A 21789-nucleotide genomic window follows, 5' to 3' on the forward strand; every position below is an offset into this window, starting at 1 on the left:
GCTGTGTGCTGCTGGAGAGTCTTGAAATCGACGGATCGACCTAAAGAAACCGTTATCGCTCAGTGCGATAAGCTAACATAAACAGGAGCATGAAAGCCGAATCCCAAACACCACTCAGGACACCGACGCGGTGACATCATGCAAAGGAATGAATCTCTTCCCTCGCCATAACTCCATGGACCAATCGGAGAACGACTCTCAGCGACAAAGCGACATATAAAACGCGCGCATTTGTAGAGAAGGCAATTATTTTTTCTCATAATTAGTCTCTGGTAGCTTTCGTGTACTTATTCAGAATATTATACTTAGTCGTAAAATCCGACTGTGTTGCAATTACTTTTGCCTACCCTTCATATTTCAAACGTTGCGAAATCAAAATTCTGAATCGCGGGCCGCATCAACCCGCGTAGTATCGGAACATCCGAGGCCGAGCCAGGAGAACAAGCACCGCTGATTTTTCGCCAGATTCATCAATCATTTCGCCAGGTTCCGGAGACCCAGGGTAAACTCGGTGAAAAGCAGAGTGACCCAAAAGCGGAGCCATCACTCTGTTGACCGTCCACGTAAGTCACTGATTTCACTACTTTCAAATTTCCCTATATAGTTATCTATCGTGGACGTAACAGGGCCAATGCATGGGAGCGTTCAAGCATTGAGCGTTAAAGCGTTAGCCAATCAACGTATCAGGTTCCAGAAGTATACTTGTAGTTCTTGCGAAAAATGGCACGTTGATTGGCTACCGCTTTAACGCTCGACGCTCGATGCTCCCATGTAAAGGCACCTATATTCGTATCAAGTGTCCGATGTAAACCAGGCCAATGTGCTGTAGAGAATCGGCCTATAGTCGACTGATTATCTGATATGAAGCATGGTGGCGCTGAAGATAGTTCTTGTTCTGAAGATTTCCGCTATAGCCTGGTATGTGTGACTAACGGCGTAACCGCCATATTAGTGCATCGATTCGTTTCGTGGTTCGTATATGATTGTTACGAAGGTATCGAGGAAATTCGCGCTGTTTGAATATTATTGTGTCGCGAGTTAGCGACCGTAATGCAATACATTTGTTTCTCGTCGTAGAGAGCAAATTGTCGTCTGGCGCGTCGCCGACTGGATATATTTCATCTATTTCCGGACCCTCGCACGCTGCCTGAATGATGTACACAGTAAGGAGAGATTTTAGTATATTGTTACCTCGTCACTGATATATTGTAATCCCACTTTTATAGCATGAAATTCGTAGTTGTGTTCTAACGATTCCACTCTGTGTTTTGTAAAATAATTAAACTGATCATTTTACAGTAATCTTATTAGTAATACAAAAACCATGCATTCTAGTCACAGGAAAATATATGTAGCAAAAAATATATGAATAGAAAGTCAAGTGTGATTTCTCTTCCTCTAAGTTAGTGACGTAATCTTTGATAAATTTAAGATAAGTTTCTGATCTCTAATAATTTCTCACACAAAACAAGTTTTAACAGATGGATGGATAGCAAAAACTTTTTTATTAACACATTTTTCTGATTTATGGGTTAGAAAAATTGAATACTCATAGTAGTCAAGGCAAATCCTGATTGTACTGCATTTTAAATTATTTTGTAACTTTTTAGGGGACAACCGCGTCGCAGGACACAAGATTCAGCGACAAGGAGAAAAAACTTCTTAAACAAATGAAATTTGGGGATTCATTGACACAGAAGGTAACTTATATTCTTACTTTTCTAAGTCTAAAACCTATCTTTATTCTCAGATTTTAAGGTTGCGTTCCAAAACGTCCTTTTTGAGGAAATTTTATTCAATATTCGATATTTACTTGATAGTATATGTAATGTGAACTATAGGTATTGAGTAAAATTTTCCTCAAAAAGAACATTTTGGAATGCAACCTAAGATAGTCTTAAAAATATTGAAAGAACAAGAAATAGCATAAAATTAACTAAAAATAGCAAATTAGCATTAAAAATAGCATAAAATTTGAAACATGAATTTTATTTATAAATAATGTATGCATGTGAATTCTTTTTCAGATTTTTTTAGTATAATTTTTTTAGTATAATATCCAGTTCAAGATTTAAAAAAATAAATCATTTCTATATATTTTGTAACAAAAAATAAATATATTTAAAATATCAGGAAGAAAATAAATTTATATATATCAATTGTATATCATATTGAAATATTGAATACAAATTGCAGAATTTTTTAAAAATTTATTTTGAAAATACAAAAAAAATGATTTATAAAAATATTTACTTATAGTAATTTATATAGTAATATTAAAAAAAATATATATACGTATATTTTGACACACTTATACACTTTTTCTATTACCTGTACACATTGTTAGATCAGCTGATGCATAAATGACACATTAAAAAGGAAAATTAAAAAATATTTGTTGCGTTTGTAATATTGTGCATATATATTTATTTCAACTTTATTTCAAATGAATATTTATTGCTTTACGAAATATATAAAAACAATAATTTTGTTTAATAAGTAATACATTTATGAATCTCCTTGATGCACCATTAAAAATATGATGCTAAATCTTAGTTTATAAGAACAGTTTTATTGAATACATATCAACCAAAGATAGTTAATGCAATCTTAATATATTGGCTGTTGTACTGAATTCACATCCCACTAGATTTGAGTTCTTGATGTGTATATAATATGTGTATTTTTTTATTTGATGTTCTTATTAATACTTTTAACTTAGCAAAAATAGTAAAGTACTTAGTAAAATCACTCCTAATTAGGCAGACAAAATTTACTCACAAATGGTTTCCCCTATGGACATTCACATCATCCTGATATGTGGGTATCATGTCAATTAATTTCTTAAGTATTGTTTAATATTTTTTAGACTACATAACATTTTAACTTTTAAAGTCAAATGATTTTTTAAGTCATTTTGTAAAGAAATATTCGTATAAACATATAAAATCTGTTTCAGAAAGAAAAATAGAGATAGTGTGTTAAAAATATTATAAAATTATTGTTTTTCCTTAATAGTTTTTAAACAAAAAGAGATTTTTTATTCAAGTTTAGACCAATAAATAGAGTATCATTATTTTTCACCTGTAATCATTGTTTTTTAAGAAGTGTACAGACAGAGTGTAGGTAGCATGTTACTATTTCGAACTTGTGTGTGCACCAATTGGAATCAATTATTTCATATAGATTATTACTATTTTATTAATTATCTATAAAAAATGCTCCTGGTAAATTTTGTTAAAGCCATTAGGGAGAGATAGTTGTGCTTCAATATAAAATTTTAAACACCCTGTGTCTCTAAAGCAGTCCTTGAGACCATGAATATGTTTATATGAACATATTTTTTATAAAATAATTTCAAGGATCAATTCCTAAAATATTGGATAGTATTTAAGAAACATCTTATATTAAATATAAGGTCAGACTGTGGCCGACTTTCTTCAAATTCTGATTATCTAATAATCTAATAATAGCATAGTATAGTATAGATTAGATAATCCAATCGACGATTAACTGGCAGAATTGCCAACAGCAATTTTTAACTATGTAATTTGTTGTTTGAAAATAATCAAAATATTAATCATTCTGTGCATATTAACAGAATAGAGCAGTTAATATTTAATTAATAGGAGTTTTAAATACAAGATGTAAGGAAAAAATATAATAATTTCTTGCTATAGTTTTAACAACTTGTCTCTTGTTTTCTATGTTTGCGACTCTGTTAGCTGAGTTAATCATCTATTAGCTTAATCAATCAACTTGAAGAAAGTCATCTTATAAATATAAGATCGAGTTATTATATCATTTTATATATGTGCTAACGATAAATTCCTAGAAAAACTAGAATTTCATTTTATTTAACTTCGTCAACTTTTTCGATTCGATTGTTGACTTTAGTCGACAACTGCCAAACAGTCACATGTTGCATCTATTTTAGTTGATAATTGAAATCAACATGTATCTTTTCACTTAAGGGCTTACACCACTCTAGCATTTGAAAATTAAACATATTTTTGGGAATTTTTTGTGGGCAAACCAAGAAATGAATCGAACATCTTTTTGGAAGGCTTTCTTATACATGTTTTAAAATGTATATTCAAATTTTTATGTTAACATATAAATAGCGGCGCTAGAGCCTTGTCAACATGAGCGTGTTTTTCGGGACGGGACTCCGGGACTTGCAGCATAAGTGTCACAAATGTTGATCTAGAATAAAAAACCAAAATTTTCCATCATCTACATGCCAATAGCTAGAGAAATACTTAAGGGATTTTTGGTGTATTGAAAATTACACATTTTATAAACAATTTTTGACGAAATTTTTAGGATTTAAAATGAAACTTTTTCTTTAAATGCATGTCATTTCTGTAAAAATAAATATTTTAAAAATATCCTACGTACTTCTTTAGCTATTGGCATATAGATGACGGGAAATTTTGGTTTCTTGTTCTAGATCAACATTTGCGACACTTATGTTGCAAGCCCCGGAGCCTCGTCCCGAAAAACACGCTCATGTTGACAAGGCTCTAGCGCCGCTATTTATATGTTAACATAAAAATTTAAATATACACTTTAAAATATGTACAATAAAATCTTTCAAACAGATTTTCGATTCATTTCTTTGTTTGCCCACAAAAAATTCCCAAAAATACGTTTAATTTTCGGACGCTAGATTGATGTAACCCCTTAATTAACAACCTTCATATAATTGTAATTACTTTATATTATATGAAAATGCTTCGCGCAAAAATAAACGTTTTTGCATTTATTCTTCCCGACCAATGACTTGTGAGTGACACTGTGCGATGAATAACCACCGTGCCGAAAGGGTTAACGATTGTTTCATTGTGAAAACCAGATAGTAAAAGATTCTTCTGAAATAAGTGGTATTCCTTTGAGATTTTGTAATGTTTTTTTTTAATGTACTTGACAGGTCGACATGAGCAAGGTGAAACTCGACGTGATCAAGCCATGGATCACCACGAAGATCACGCAGATTTTGGGGATGGAAGACGACGTTGTGGTAGAATTTGTATATAATCAGCTCGAGGAGAAGGTAAGAGACGCATTGCACTCAATCGAACGCAACTAAGCAACTCGATTAGAAATAGATTTAGCGGAATAGCTCGAGAAAAAGCAATAATGTCAGATGCGTTTTCACTTGGCTTTTTCCCCTCATCATATAGGAAATCGATATATATGCATTATTTCAGCACTATGTTTTTTTTATAGAACTCTCAAGCAACTCACTATCCAAACTTCGCACGCGACAGTGCCGAGTTTGATTAACACAAAGCAATGAGGCAGAGCATTCTTTTAGCTGTTTGCCGCATTGTTTTTTTCTTTTTTCTTTTTTTTTTTTTAATTTCCATAAATTTCATCGTTCCCCAGTATCCTCGTTTTCGATCGGCCTCAACATGTCCTCGCCTTCTCCAAGCGTATCCACTTTCGACAAACAAAACGAAAAAGAAAAGAGGAAAGAAAACAAAAAGAAACAAAACAAAAAAAACTGATCTGTAGCTGATCCTGCAATAACGAATTGTACAAATCGATTTTTATCACAATCTGTTTGAATTCCCCCGTTAGTATAAGTAGAGACCGTTGGTGGGGCTCAACCCTATTGTCCAAATGGCATTCGGGTGTGCTCCTCTCTACATCCGATTGGCCGCCTTTCTATCATCCGTCAACCCTAGCGTCAGCTGGTGGCAGTCGGTATCTCAGCGTCACCTTAGAACCGCCGACAAATCTTCAGCTTCAGCAGCTACGTCGTCGCAACCGTGGTGGCAACACACCGTCGACATGCCGTCGCCGTGGGATTGGCGCTGGCCTCCTGACCGAGACCCGATATCTCCGTCGCATCGTGTGTTCCTGCTGCTTAAGCTGCTTCTCGCGTCCCTTGCGGAGCGTCGCGAGCCTGCGGGAGTGGTGCACGTTGCCGTTCGAAATCGACTGGCTGGCATCATCCGGGCACCGTTGTGTCGTGCACTCTTCGTCGTCGTCATGCCGTTGCTACTTCGACGCGAGGTAGTTCGCCAGCATCGTGAGCACCGCCGCGGTGGGAGGAGGAGCCGTCGGAAGCTCGCGGCAGCTTTCGCTCGCCCGAGGATCTTCAGCCACCTGACGATGACGTCGCGTCGCGTCGCCTGGCCGGCGAAGCCATCCATCGAACCGGCGCATCCGCGCATCTATTTCGGAAGGTCCGCCGGCACGCAGCTACGCTGTCGCGGAGACGCTCCCTCGGACATTCTCGGACTCGTCGCGCGTCCATGAGCGAAACATCGCCCGGCGGCTGACCCTCGTGGTTACCAGCTTCGAAGCTTCGCTTTGCGATGGACCTCGATATTCCGGACACACTTACCCATATCGACGGCGTCGCGTGTCGACGGCGTGAGATTCAGGCGAAAACGGCGCCGGAGGTATCCCTACACTGGTTTGACTCTTTGTCAATGCCACAGGTTGGTGAAAAGGTGATCCTTTTATACCACATTATTTCTCCGACTTTCAGCCTAAGAGCAGCCCATGCCGGATACTCGATATTACGCTTCCCTATCGTTTCAGCGTGATCAGAGACAGACAAACAGAGAGAAGACACGTGTACATGTGCACCTTAAACGGTGTAAATATGTTAAAGTCGATGAGAGGGGAGTACGACCAGGTATAATCGGTGCATTTTGTGTGCTACCTGAGCGTTTCTCATGTCGATCAGTTCAATTGTCCTTTCTCTTCAGCATATAAACTTTTTATAACGCAGGTGCGAAGGTGTGTGCGAGCAGTCGGAGGCATCGGTGGTAAGGCACGCTTAGCGATAACAGAATAAATAATCTGCTTTTTCGAGGGGGAAAAGCAGTTCTCAGTAGCAAAATTATGTGTAGGGATACGAATACTGATTGTTCCTTGGTCGAGATGCCAAAACGGAATTTAACGCAGTATTCTTTCTCTCTCTTTGTTCTTACTTTCTTTTTCTTGCCATCGTGATTCATTTAGACGCACCAAAAAATCCCTTCGTAATATCGTTATGCGTGTAGAATTAAATTTGCACGCTATGTGTTTTGCAGTTCCCCGATCCCCGAAAAATGCAGATCAATCTCACAGGCTTCCTGAACGGCAGGAATGCCCGTTCGTTCATGGGTGAATTGTGGGACCTTCTGGTCTCCGCTCAGGAAAGCGTTACGGGCATTCCCGAGGCTTTCTTGCAACAAAAAAAAGATCAGATTAAGAAGCGTTTGGTAATTATCAATTTCCTCTACGTCATCTCTACGTCATGATCGAGTCAGAGTTTGAGCGAAAATCTCAATTTTTCTCAATTTAATAATTGATTCGAACAAATATGTTTCAATTCAATTAATTAACGATAGATTTCAACGAATTCAATTAAAGACCGTTCAATGGACGATTGAAGTGAGCGAAGGGAATCAAAGATCGTTCAATTGAACGTAGCATATTTGATTAAGGGCTGGTTATCTTCAATGATAGTTTAAACTTAGATTTCAACTTAATCTCTGTTTAAACAAAACAAACGCATTGTTAGAATACAGTTTAAACTTGAATCCAAGTTTAAACTGTTATTGAAAAACCGACCCTAAGGGCTGATTTTTCAATGATAGTTTAAACTTTGATTTCAACTTAAACTCTATTTAAACAAAACAAACGCATTGTTAGAATAAAGTTTAAACTTGAATCCGTTTAAACTGCTATTGAAAAATCGCCCCTAAATGTCGTTTAATTGACGATTGAACCTAGCAAATTTAATTAAAGGCTGTTTAATTGATATAAGCAAAATTCATTCGACTCAATCGAGAAGCATTCTATTACTCAAGGTTACAATTGGTTTTATGAATAATATTTATTCTCAGAGCATCGTGGCATCGTGATTGAGTAGGACTTACGTTGAAAGGAGCACTAAGCATATCATTCGTCCAGCAATCTTCGATTGAATCTACTGAATTTGCTCATATCAATTGTCAAGTAAACGTCTTTTAATTAAATTTACTAAGTTTAATCGTTATTCGAACGGTTTTCGATTGAAACCAATTATCAATTAAACGGTCTTCAATTGAATTGACTCAATTGTCAAGTGCACACGATAATTCATTGAAAAAGTAATTGCAACTCTGGATCGAATAATATAATAAGATCTGTGTACAAACATGTAGTGCATTAAGCTTCAATAATTCATATATGCAGACTATTCATAAAACTACACCGGATAATTTAGAGAAAGAAATAAGAACTCGCAAACGAAGATATAAATCAAAAAGTAGGAAAAAGGCAATCCGAGTTCAAGCACAGGACTAATAGTGCTATATACTATATGGGTAAAAACCTTCCTTGTGTTAGGAAATCGTGTAATATTTATTGAACATGAATAATCAATATAAAACAATCATACGTTTCGGCTCAACCATGAACCCTCTTCAGTGATAATAAAACTCGAGGTTTACAACACGAACGCATTACAATTAGTAAAAGACCAGCGCAAATTGACATGAATGTTAGTCGTAATATTAAAGTCGACAAGATCGTAAACTTTGTTTTGGTTTCTTTCTCTTCCATAAGTCGTTCCGCAATGTTAATGCTAGGCATATAAATCTGTAATTATTTGTATTTTGAAGAAGTGGCGATGTTATCGTTGACAGGATCGGTTTACTTTTAGCTGAACTCAACAAAGGTATTTTATATTGTTCAGTTGTAATTATTTATTATATTTCAATTTTACTTGCTTTATTTTATTTTATATGTTTTTTTTATAGTTATGTGACGGCTACTTCTTAATATTAATTTATTTCTTAATATTATTTCGGTAACGATCTTGTCGACTTTAATATTACGACTAACATTCATGTCAATTTGCGCTGGTCTTTTACTAATTGTAATGCGTTCGTGTTGTAAACCTTGAGTTTTATTATCACTGAAGAAAGTTCATGGTTGAGCCGAAACGTATGTTTTATATTGATTATTCATTCAATAAATATTACACGATTTCCTAACACAAGGGAGGTTTTTACCATATAGTATATAGCACTATTAGTCCTGTGCTTGAACTCGGATTGCCTTTTCCTACTTTTTAATTTACACCGGATAAATTATTGTCTTTAAGTAAATATAACCTAGTATTTTCGATAGTCACATTTAGCTTCTGTATAGTACGCAAGACGCGCAACTTTACAAACATATAAGGCGAGTTTTTTAATTCATTGATGAATCCATCGCATGATGCGTAAATACAGCGAAACGTTGCATTTGCGCATCATGCGATGGATCCATCAGTGAATTAAAAAAACTCGACCATATTCTTTAAGCTCTTATTTCGTGAACCGCTTCAAAAGTAAATAAACAATTGAATCGCTATATCTTGACATTCAGCGAGATATTCAGTGTATCCAAATGGATCAGATCAATTTATATTTAATTATATTTAGTTGTTAAAATACGATATCCCACACAGAACGTATATTTACGTTATGTTGTAACACATCGAATTAGGAAGAGCAAGAGAAGCTTCAAGCATCATTGGCGGAAAAGGAGAAAGAAAAGGAGCGCGAGAAAGAGAAGGATGACGCCGAGAGTAAAGTGAAGAAAGAGGAGAAAGATCGCGGCTCGTCGAAGGAGCGTAGAAGGGATCGAAGCAGGGATCGTGACCGTGAGAGGTATTGTTGTTGTGATGACATGTTTTGCTTTTATTTTTGGTTATGTATACATAAACAGTTTTCAGTTCTGTCATTTCGCTCAGATATTAGTTCGGACAGCAAAATTTTAAAAATATCTTAAAAACGTTCAAAATGTGTCTTATTTTCCAGATATCTTTTAAAAGTTTTTGTTGTTCGAGAAGTACCATGTTACAACATTATCATTGTATATTATTTCATTATCATTATCATTGTATATTTTAGTTATTATATATTTTAAGAAATTGTACATTCAGCACTTAAAGAGTGATAAGAATAACATTGTGATACCCAAAATGTTTCACATTTATATTTAAGTCCTGTATTACATTGCAGAAGCAAAAGGAGTAGATCGCGAGACCGACATAGGGATCGTGATCGATCGAGTCGCAAGAGGAGGTCCGCTTCTAGATCGCCGAGCAAGAATTCGTTGAAAGATAACGGGAAGGATATGCCCGACGTTAAGATCGAACGGGAAGACTCGCCGCAACCGGAGAATGCAATACCTTTGATGCCAGTTAAAACTAAGCCGTAAGTAAATCGAATCATCACCTGGATATATTGACAGTTATCTATGAAATATAAACTTGATTTGGATAAACTTACATTAAATATATTTATGGCCAATAAGAGCCGAGCTCTTTCTGATGTTAGAGTTAATATTATGTTTGGAAGGATAATAATGTGACAGTTTGATTTGGACTTGTTGCTACTAATGTGTGTTCCATGTCTCTACAGGGAAGCAGCAGTTGCGATATCAAGATTGCAAGCAAAATTGATGAGCATCGCTGATGGGAAAAAGAAGAATAATCGTACGCCCTCGCCGGAGTCATTGGAGAAGTCTGCGAAGAAATCACGGTCTAGATCTAAATCGCCGACGAGTCGTTCGAAAAAATCTCGATCCAAGTCACCCAGTCGAGACTCGAAGACGCGTAGATCTCGATCGCCAGCTTCGAAATCCAGGCGATCTCGCTCCAAGTCGAGATCCAGAAGATCTCATTCGAAGTCCAGACGATCGAAGTCGCGCTCGCAAGATCGCAGCAAGTCCAGGCGCAGCAAGTCCAAGTCGCCAAGGTCACGATCGCGCTCACACTCGAAGAAGTCGCGTTCCAAGAGCGACGATCGTAGCAAGACTAGGAAATCGAGATCCGACTCGAGCGACTCGAGGTCCTCCAAGTCTCGCTCGAAATCGCCGGACAAGCGGAAGGACAATGTCGGTTCCAACCGGAAACGCGACGGTAGCACAAGCAGCAGTTCAGAATCCGAGGAGGAGAAAAGCGCCAAGGACAAGAACGATTTCGAGATACGAAAGAAGAAGGATGGCGTACAAGCCAAGCGATCTTATCGGAAAACTAATAAGGATGACAGCGGCAGCGATAGCGATTCCAGTCGCGAGAGAAAGTCGGCTCCTAAGAGGAGAAGCCCTTCACCGCGCAAAGACCGGGGACGCTCCAAGGAGAGAGACCGCGACAGGGGCAGATCACGCGACAGATCACGAGATAGATCGCGAGATAGGTCGCGCGATAGATCGCGCGACAGGAATCGAAGGTAACTAACAAATTTGTCTCCAGTCATTTTCAACAGAGTTATCCAAGAAAAAAAATGTGATTTCGTGAATTTCATGAATATGTTTGAAGCTTCCGCTTTGTTGAGGAATGTGCTAGATTTGGCTTCCTGATTAGAACCGCGTTTATTACGAATTTGTTTCCAACGTTTCACGAACATCCTAGTTCACTTTATCAGAGAGAGGAGCAACCATATACATGATCAGTATCAGACAAGGTTGGAAAGTAAGATATTGTTTGTAATGTTGTTATTTTTACAAATTATTGTTTTTAGGGACGATTTGTGGCAACGATGTTGTCTTTTCTCGTTAATAACATAACGTATTTGCATAACGTTTTACATAATAACATAACGTTTTTGCGATAACGATAACGAATATAATTGTTACTTTGCATATATTGAAAACATATATACATGGGAAGGAATCATAAAAAAGTTCTCTAAAATTCCATGAAAATTGTAATAGCTTTTTTACGTATAACTAAAAAGTATAACGATACCGAGTTAACATAAAAAGTATAACAATGACGAGTTATCTTTCAAAATAAGCAACGGTAATTATGAGGAGTTATTTTTAACCTTTAAAGTGCACACAATTCTGTAAACTCCCATAAAATGCACATCAAGTCAAATTGACTTAATATAATGTTTTCAATTGTATATTTCTATGGCCCGATCTACAATAGATGGAGTAAGGAGTAGGAGACGAAATGGAAATAATTTATTTCGCTTACTCCCTTATTCCAATAAAAGTTTGCCCGTCTACGTCATATGGAGTAAGCCTGAATTAAGTAGTAAGAGCTGAAGTAAGGAGCTGGAGTAAAGGAGTAAGCAAAATAAATTATTCCATTTCGTCTTAAGGGACATCTATATTGGAAGTAAATAGCAAGAAGTAGGAAGTAAGAGTAAGAAATTGACCAACCACAGTTGAATGTGAGAAGAATAATTAACTATGATTGGTCAATTTCTTATTCTTACTTCCTACTTCTTACTGCTTACTTCCAATGTAGACGTCCCTTAACTTCTACTCCTACTCCTTACTCTATTATAGATTGGGCCTAAAAGTATGTACTTTTGCGAAAAACAGACATTTTTTGAAGCTAAAGAGTGACATTTTTGTGAAATATTGTCAGTTTTGAGAAAAACAATTCAATAAGTGAAAGTTATGTTAAAGTTGATCATTGTTGAAAGAAATATTTTCGTCTAAAATCCAAAAAATTTGTTGCTTTTTAATATTAAGGAAAATCCTTTCAGAATTTTGTAGTCAAGATTATAAGCTTCAAAATTATTTTGGATTTTTCGTTTTTTTTTTAAAAACTATATTCTAGAGTATAAAGTTGTGCATTTTTTAGCCAATATTCGATTGCTGTATACACTAAAGCAAACTTGGATCGGAACAGGTATAGTACTTTGAGAGTGGGGGTAAGTTTTCCAAATTACAATGTATTACGTTTAAAAATTACTACATATTTCAAGTTATTTTGCTCGAAAAAAAATTGGGTCAAAATAACCCGGTATGCGCTTAAAAGATTAAAAAGCAACTCTCTCAACCTTACCATTGAATTGCCTATCTTTCTGATGAGAAGAACTGAAACATTTACGGAGCGTTGGAATCAAATCCGCAAAAAGCATGGTTTCAAGTCAGAAGTTAAATCTAATAAAACTTTATAAGTAGTTTTTCGTTCTGTAAAAACTGTTTAGAAGATATTTTTAAAAGTGTATACTAGAAGATACATTAGAAGATGTATCAGAAAATGTATTTAAAAGTTTATAATACAAATCATCGTTATTCAATTTGTAAATTTTTGGATTGTAATTGTAAAATTTTTTTTTTCAGGAGGTCATTGGACCGAGATCGCGACAGGAGGCGAGATCGGGATCACGAGAGGGAGCGGGAGAGAGAGCGGGAAAGGGAAAGGATGGATCGGTATAGCGGCAGCCGCAGTATGCGGCCACCGTCGGTTCGCAGAGCGCCCAATAGACGCAGGTGAGTGTGTTTCCACTCACTAGAGATCCTCTAATTAGAGTCCTGATATCTCTGTCTTACTGTTTGATTGATCTAATTTCTAAAGTGATCGAAAATGGAATCGTGGTTTATTCAAATAAAGAACTTTATTTGGATAAGTCTTTATTTAAAATAAACTGTACATATGCGATGATGTTTTTTGAATACAGTATTTGACATTTTCGTAATGATATCAATTCATAATGCTCAGTTCTCAGGATTTACTGGCATAGTTGCCACGTAAAATTCTTTGTTATTTTTATTTTTACAATTTTGTTACGCAACGAATAGTCATGTTTACTGCGATTTATGTAATACCAGAAATCGCACTAAGGGCTGATTGTTCCAATCTCTTGGTAAACTATCTGACAGTTAAATGTCAGTCTTTGTTTTTTTCTTTAAATTAGACAGAGACAAACATATTATTTAAGTAACTTACCGAGAGGTTGGGAGAATCGGCCCTAATAAAGGTTTCTTGGAGATTATCTAGATATAGTAGGTATAGACGCCATTTTCGATCATTTTAGTGACAAAATTACGGAAAAAGTCGACGATGTCGAGACTCTGATTAGAGTCTCTACTATTCACTAGAGTTCCTCTAGTAAAAGTCAGGATATCGTATGATGATTCTTGATTCCGCGTCCTGTTTGCTATTAATATTCCCCCTGACGTGAGTGAGAGTGAGACTTTAATAGGAATGAGAAAGAAGCTAAGACTGAAATGACAATCACGCTGCAAGTTTTCTCTCATTTACGGACTAAGATTGACTTGAAGCTACAAAACTTTGGAGCGCGTAAAGAACGGTTATGATTGATCTATACGGCTTTTCAAAGCAATTGTAGCGTCAAGTGGATCCTCCTGTGTCAGACGGAGTGCAAATGGCGGACGGTGTCCTAACTTTTAGGGCCCATTGTTCCACTTTATTGATAAGTTGTTTAACAATTAAATCATACAGTATGTTTGATAAGAGCGTGTACGGCAAAACTTTTTCCTCGAAACCGTTAGAGGGGGGATATGAACGCGAGCCAATAGCGGGGCTCTTCTCCCAAGATGCTTTGTCTAGAAAGCCTTAGTTATCGTTTGACTTTCGTCACAAAAGGGCGTATTTCAACATGAGTGCCGCGTACGCATCACGTTACGAAGCTGTGTTTCTATGTTCGCATCCGAAAGGACCAAAAATGTCGCGCGGAGCGGCTGCTAAGTATATGAAGAAGTCTAAGGCGTTTGTGAGTAAGTGGGTGAAACGTTATTCCGAGGTCAAAAACGTTGATGACTTGCCGGATCGTGGCTCTGTGCAGAAAACGACGAAAAAGGAGGACAAAATGATTTTACGGGTGTTTGAGAAGAATCCTTGTTTATCATTGCGTGGCGGGCAAGCGGTTTTACTTAAAAAGGGTCTAAATATATCATGTCATACTATAAGAAGACGTTTACTGGCTCATAAAGTGAAATTTCGAAGCACGATAACGAAACCGTTGCTGTCTGAAAAACACGTCGAAAAAAGACTTGCTTGGGCAAAAGAAAATTTGGACCGCTATTGGGGCAACGTAATTTTTTCAGATGAAGCTTCGTTTTGGGCAAAGTCTTCTATCAGACGTGTCTGGTCTACCCAGGCCAATAGACTCATCGAGCGGACCGTTAAACATCCGGTAAAGGTGCACGTCTGGGGCTGTTTCTCAAAACAGGGATTTGGCACTTTACACATCTTTACACAAAATTTGGATGCTGCTAAAATGGTCCAAATATATGAGAGAGCTTTATTACCATCTGCCCAAAGGTGGTTTACGAGGAAAAATGAAAATTGGCTACTGCAAGAGGACAATGATCCGAAACATCGGAGTAGACTTTGTACTGCGTGGAAACAAGAAAATGACGTTGACGTACTGGATTGGCCTTCACAGTCGCCAGATGCAAATCCAATTGAAAATGTTTGGGCGCTTATAAAGTTTAAGCTCCGAGGAAAGAAAATATGGACCGTCAAGCAGTTAATTCGACAGATTCGATTTATATGGAGATCTTTGTCTGAAGATTATGCTGTAAAATTAGTAGAAAGTATGCCTCGGAGATGCCAGTCAATTATTGATAATGGAGGCGACTGGACAACTTATTAATAATAAAGCATCGCAGTCTATATCATGCATAATGTGTACAAATTTTTTCAATTTATGTATTATCCTAAGTTTTTGAGTTTTGCCGCTCTTATCAAACATTCTGTATGTTTATCTTTGTCTAATTTGAAAAAAACGAACACAAATACATGATTTAACTGTTAGGTAGCTCATTAAGAGCCGGATTCACCAACTCCGGTTACGGTCAAAATCTAACGGACGGTATCAGAGTTCCAACTGATAGACATGAGTACTTTGTCATTATTTTTATCCCTTAAAATTTCCAGTTGGAATCCTGATACCTTCAGTCAGATTTGACCGTAACCGGAATTGATGAAATCGACCTTAAGAAGTTGAAACAATCGACTCTTATCGGAAACTCTGGCATTCACTGAATAGTGTTGCCATCTCGCGTTATTAGTAGAAAACGAAAGATTCTATGAAAGATTGTTCCTCGACAGTCCACCACGCAGGAGTCCGGCAAGATACCGCCGTAGATCACCGAGCCCTGGCGGAGACAGGCGCCGCAGGAGATCTCTGGACCGCAGGAGACGGTCGTCGGAGAGACGCGACAGACGTCGATCACCCGATCACCGTGATAGCAGACGTCGCTCACCGGATGGACGGGACCGATCGAGCAGGTACGATAGATCTTCCTCTCGCGACAGATCGAGTAGGCAGGATCGTTCCAGAGACCGACGAGATAAGGATCGTAGATCTAGATCGAAGAATCATAGATCGAGATCCAAGGATCAAAGATCATCGGTGGATCGTTCGAGAGACGGGAAACGGTCTCCCGATCGTTCGAAGGATGCCAAGGATAAGGCAAGAGACAAGAAAACGGACGAGAAAGCTAAAAGACCGCCTGATACAGGATCGCGAAAAGAGTTGCGCAATGGCCGATCTAAGTCGAGTAGCTCGGAAAGTAGCGAGAGTAGTTCCTCTAGCAATGAGGACGAGTCACTTAGGTGAGTGAAACATCGCTTTGAACACGGTACTTCGTTTACACGGGGTTCTCGCGGTCGATGGATGATAAATAAATCGACGTTTGGTCGTGGCCTAATCTGTTCGTTGTTCGTGGATAAAGCGGGGGCGTCTTATAGAGAGAAACGTTTGTCCTCTATGTCTGCAGGAAATCAATCGAGCGCAAGACGTCGCAGGAGAAGCGGGAGAGAGAGCGGGACCACATTGACGACACCAAAAAAAAAGAGAAGGAGAAAGTGACGAAGGAGGAACCTGCTAAGCGGCCGGAGAAGGAAGTTAAAAAGACAGAGCCTGTTGTTGTGAAGAAGCCGGAGTCTAGTGTCTCTCCCAAGAAGCTTCAAACAATCGCGCTTCCCGTTACCAGACATAGAGTAAGTTTGAACTATTTCAGTCGTCAGAGACGCAGTCGGCACAAATGTAACCTTAACATGATCATAAATATTTTGTTTATGATATATTTATATTAGTTGTTGACATGGTTCATTCAGGAAGCACTACCCATAACCTAGCCCTGTATCTTTCATGTAATTGTGTAAAACGAACTTGTTTGGTGTGTTTATGTGGACATAAAAAAAATTATCAATGCTATATATGTGTTAGTGGTCGTCTACAATATGCAGAGTAAGCTTAGCGTAAGTTGGAGCAAGAAATAAAAATCGCTTACACTTTAACTCTCTTACCAGAAGTATTTCTTTTACTTAAAAGCATATAAGCATAATAAGTCTTATTAAATAAGTCTTATCTAAGCATAAAAAGCACTTACACCCTTGTGCGAATTAATGGAATCAAGTCAATTTTTTTCAAAAAACGCCTTTATTCACATAAACATCAAAATATCGATCACAAAATCAAATTCATCACTTGGTATACCCACTCATATTGTCTAATACCATTTTCACCCGTTCAGGCATTGAGTCAACCAGAGTTTTGCACTGTTGTTGAAACTTGTCATCCCGGAACCAGATTTTCAAAAGCGCAGAAATCTTGATTTTTGTCGTACAATCCATCTTCCTGAGTCTTCCTTTGCAAATAGCCCAAAGATTCTCAATGGGATTTAAATCAGGTGAGTTCTCTGGCCACTCTAGAACGTTTAAACCATTGTGTGAAGAATTGCTTTACTTTTTTTGATGTGTGGCAGGGTGCTAAATCTTGTTGAAAAACACCGCAACCATCCGGATACAGTTTCTGAAGTAATGGAAAAACTCTGGAACGCATTACTTTAATATATTTATCTCCATTCATCATCCCTTCCACTGGCACAAGTGACCCGGGTCCAAAATAGGAGAAACAACCCCAGAACATTTTCTTTTGAGGGTGTTTCACAAATTGAGCAATGTGCTTAGGAGAGACCTTCTCATCAACACCTCTGCGCACGTGCGTGCACTCTCACTCCCTGCATCAGAAAATGGCTTTTATCTGAGAACAAAACTTTTCTCCAATCCTCCTTAGTCCAGTCTTTGTATTTTCTTGCCCAGATTAGTCGTTTTTCCTTCATGACTGTAGTCAGCAGCTGTTTTTTCACTGGCCAGCGGGGTGGTCTACCCCCTTCCAACAAGCGACGACGGACTGTTGAATCATGAACTTGAGTTCCTGTGGCTGCCAAATCTTTCTGAAGGTCAAAACTATTCTTGGTTGGATCAGTCTTACTTTGTCTTAACAGGAAAGCATCATCTCTAGCCGAAGTTGCCCTCTTTCTCCCACATTTTCCAACTCTTTGTGGGGAAAATGAACCTGTGGTTTTCTTCAGCTTGAAAATCTTACTTACAGCACTTTGACTCACACCACACTTACTAGCTATCTTTCTTTGAGTCAGGGAAGTGTTCTCACTCAATGTCACAATAGCTTGCCTCTTCCTTGGTGAGATATCCATGGCTTACACAAAGATGAAAAATTGACCGGATTGTGGCAAAATGAGGAAAAACAGCATAAACTTGTAAAAACTCAGACAGATCGCGATTTTTGACAGAAACATGTGGAGAGATAACAGCTGATCGGCTGGTCGGCCAAAACAGTTGATATAAAAATGATGAAACAGTGATGCCAACAAAAGAAACTCGAAAATGAAAAATTTTCAACTTGATTCCATTAATAATTCGCACAAGGGTGTATAAGCATAATAAGTCTAGTATATATAGTATATATAGGCATGAAAGCGGAATAAATTATTTTTATTTTTTACTCTAACTTATGTCTCTAACTTTATTCCGTATATTGGAGACAGCCACTCACATATGTGCAACGCTAACAACGAACGTGTGTAAATACGTTGCGTGTGTAAACGCACAGTGTGTAACTGTTTTGCGCCTACTATTTATGTAGCGCTTTTCTTTGTGAGAAGTTGACAATTTTTTCTTAGTCTCTTCTTAGGTAGATTATTATTTATGATAACTTTTCAATGTTTAATATATTTTCTGTAGTCACTAGAGCACTATATAAGCGCGTGCTATTTAGCGTTTTTTATATTTAAAATGAATATTACATAGTACAAGCTACAATCATAAGTGTACAACACAACCTGACTTGTCACCGTCTGACAACTGCAAGCGGCACGAATCTCGGGTAAAGCCAGTCGTGACAGTCGAGATAGTCAATCAACATCGGGGAAATGAGGCCTTAGCTCTTTGATACAAATCACATTCATTCATTTAACGCGCACTAACTTTTTATAAAGAGGAAACTTCAAAGCAAGATTGACTTGAAATTGACTGTAAAAATAATTTTATTATCCATTTCTTGTTGTCTGAGATGATTTGGTTCACGAAAAGTCCTGATTTTTTATCGCTATTGATATCTCGTTAAAAAAACTCAAATTCTCACAAAGAATAGCGTTATGTATATAGCGGGCGTGAAATGGTTTATACTCTACACATGCATACATTTTTATGTTATGATAATCTGTCTTATAAGATTCCCGTTTCTTTCAATTCTTTAGTTTTCGAAGAGTCTGTCGCGTACACCGTCGCCGTTCAAAAAGACCGAAGACATCGTGGCAGCAGCGACCAAGATTAAACAGACGATCAAGTATGTTGCAAGCTGTTCGTTTTATGTATAATACGATATATTCTTGATATGTGTAATTTTATACGTTTCATCTTTAGGGAAGATAACAAAGACGAGTCGCCGAATATAGGAGAAGCGAGTTTCCCCGTTGGAGATGCTTTCCCTCTGAAGAAGGATGACAAATCATTGAAAACAACGAAATTGATAGCGGAAGACAAGAAGTCTACTCAGAAACCGTTAGAATCTGCATCATCTAAAAAATCCGTGGAAAGTACCAAGAAAGCAAAGAGAGAAAAGCACGATGGTTCTACGGACAGTGAAGATAGCGATGCTGAAGGTAAAGTATATATTTGAATTAATCGGTAACATGTAAGAAATGTTTAGTGTCTGATTTCCTTGAAAGTTTTTTTTTTATTTCACAGGCAAGAGAAAATCGAGGAAACTTGAGAAATCAAGAAAGTCTAGAAAAGCATCAACGGACGAAGATAAATCTGACAAGAGCAAAGCAGAATCCAGTTCGGATTCTGATGACGACAGAAAACATTCGGACAAAAATAAAAAAGCCCGAGAGATCGTTAGACCTGGTTAGTATCTCGCAAATAATATATTGATCGATAATTGACGCGTTTGTGACTAACAAAATCAATGTGATTTATATAAACGCAATTCCTGTTATTCTCTAATAGATTCTTCAACGGACGATCGCAGCAAAGATCGAAAGGACAGTAGAAAACGCGAAATCGCTGAGAATGACACGCGCAAGCGCTCAAAGAAAGATATTGAAGAGGACATGAAGAAATCAAAAAGATCGCGAAAGGACTCATCCTCGGGTGAGGAAGAGCAGAAAGTGAAAAGAAGTAGGAACGAAGAGGATAGATCGAGATCTCGAAAGGCAAAGAAGGACTCGAGTTCCGACGAGGAGCCCAAGAAGACGAAAAAGAGGCGGGATACTTCATCAGAGGACGAAAAGTCTCGATCACGAAAGTCGAGGAAGGATTCGACGAGCGAGGACGAGTCTAAATCAAAATCAAAGAAATCTAAGCGCGACTCCAGCTCGGAAGAGGACGATGTTGCGGACAAAGACGCAAAGAAGAAAAGGAAGATTGACGACAGTTCTGACGACGAAAAGGTGAAAAAGAAGCGTAAGAAAAAAACGAAAACCAGCACCAGCGAGTCGGAGGTAATGACGTGACGCATATAACAAACTTATTAATCAATTGTTTTTCTTATATATTCGTCATTGACTTGACATGATATTTTCAGGAGAGCGAAATTGAGGAAAAGAAGAAGAAGAAGGAGAAAAAGCACAAGAAACACAAGAAGCATAAGAAGCACAGGAAGCACAAGAAGAAGAAGGTCGCGGATTCAGATGAATCTGACGTAAGTGAAGGTAACACCGAAGAACTGGAAAAGAAACTTCGGGAGAAAGCACTAAAGTCTATGAAAAAAGGACACAGCATTGAACGAAGTGATTGAGACATTAATGTGTGATTTCTGAAAGTGTGTGTCAAGCACCACGTACATGTGTATCATGCGAGATACTTTTGTTGCGTGTTACAGATATGAACTTTTATTTAGTATCGATTGGATTGTTATTTCTCTATACATCACTCAATCCCTTCGTAACAATATGGAACGACATTCGTGACGTTAAGATAATTTGTTTTCACATGTGCTCGCGCGAAGAATATTGCCATTTCATTCTATTTCTGAAGTTTGTATTCAACTCGCCGTAATTATATGGCAATTTTCACTATCAGTAAACAGATGCAACATGCTTATCCATGCCTGATGATAAAGTTTACATTTCTGAAGAATTTAAAGAGATTCTTCAGATATGAGAAGTAGTGATAATAATACGAGCCCCTTCTTAGGTTTCTAAGCAGGATTAAGTGGATTGAGAACTCGTATATACGGTGATCTGTTTTATGTTTTATTTGTATAAAGCTTAGTTTTCGGCCCAATGTTGAAAGAATAATAAATAGCGCAATGAATGTGATGATATTACAGCAACTTACACAAGCTGAAGAACTATGAAACATCTATCCCCGCATGAATTCACGCTCCCGAATAATATAATCGTTTCTGTTTTACAGTGAACCGCTAATTTCTTCTAGACCTCAGAGTCGTCATACCGAATTTGCATACGTGATGTAGCTTATTTAATAATTCACGTATATTCTCTAGTACTGAAAGATAAAATACACAGCATTGAAAATTATATATATCCGCTTTTTTATTTGTGAGTATTTTGTAACCACGTAACCTCCTCTTTGTCTGTGTTTTTGCTAGGGTTGAGAAATAATGCGTCATTCGAAGAGTAACGCTATTAATAATATTTTTTCTTCAGTGACGACATTGTTTTTCTTTATTAGTAACGACAACAGTAAAAATATTTAATAGTAGTGTAGTAATCATAATTCATTATTTTTATCATTATTTTATATATGTAGTATACATT

General features: G+C 37.4%; 1 protein-coding gene across 1 annotated transcript in view; it reads left to right on the forward strand.

Moving 5' to 3' along the window:
• LOC116846856 (zinc finger CCCH domain-containing protein 13-like) overlaps positions 1–21551 on the forward strand; it is a 38612-nt gene extending 17061 nt beyond the window's left edge. The window contains exons 15-29 of the mRNA XM_032821208.1: positions 1152–1163; positions 1611–1700; positions 4934–5056; positions 7056–7226; positions 9484–9647; positions 10002–10196; positions 10404–11213; positions 13069–13218; positions 15806–16312; positions 16477–16699; positions 19261–19349; positions 19427–19665; positions 19751–19912; positions 20015–20508; positions 20592–21551. Of these exons, the coding sequence (XP_032677099.1) occupies positions 1152–1163; positions 1611–1700; positions 4934–5056; positions 7056–7226; positions 9484–9647; positions 10002–10196; positions 10404–11213; positions 13069–13218; positions 15806–16312; positions 16477–16699; positions 19261–19349; positions 19427–19665; positions 19751–19912; positions 20015–20508; positions 20592–20804 (3642 nt within the window). The 3' untranslated portion in view covers positions 20805–21551. The remainder of the gene's footprint in view (positions 1–1151; positions 1164–1610; positions 1701–4933; positions 5057–7055; positions 7227–9483; positions 9648–10001; positions 10197–10403; positions 11214–13068; positions 13219–15805; positions 16313–16476; positions 16700–19260; positions 19350–19426; positions 19666–19750; positions 19913–20014; positions 20509–20591) is intronic.
• The last annotated feature ends 238 nt before the right edge of the window (positions 21552–21789 follow it).

Source organism: Odontomachus brunneus, unplaced genomic scaffold (genome assembly GCF_010583005.1).
Source record: "Odontomachus brunneus isolate Ranch 3 - 2012 unplaced genomic scaffold, Obru_v1 Obru_scaffold_071, whole genome shotgun sequence".
Taxonomy (NCBI): Eukaryota; Metazoa; Arthropoda; class Insecta; order Hymenoptera; family Formicidae; genus Odontomachus; species Odontomachus brunneus.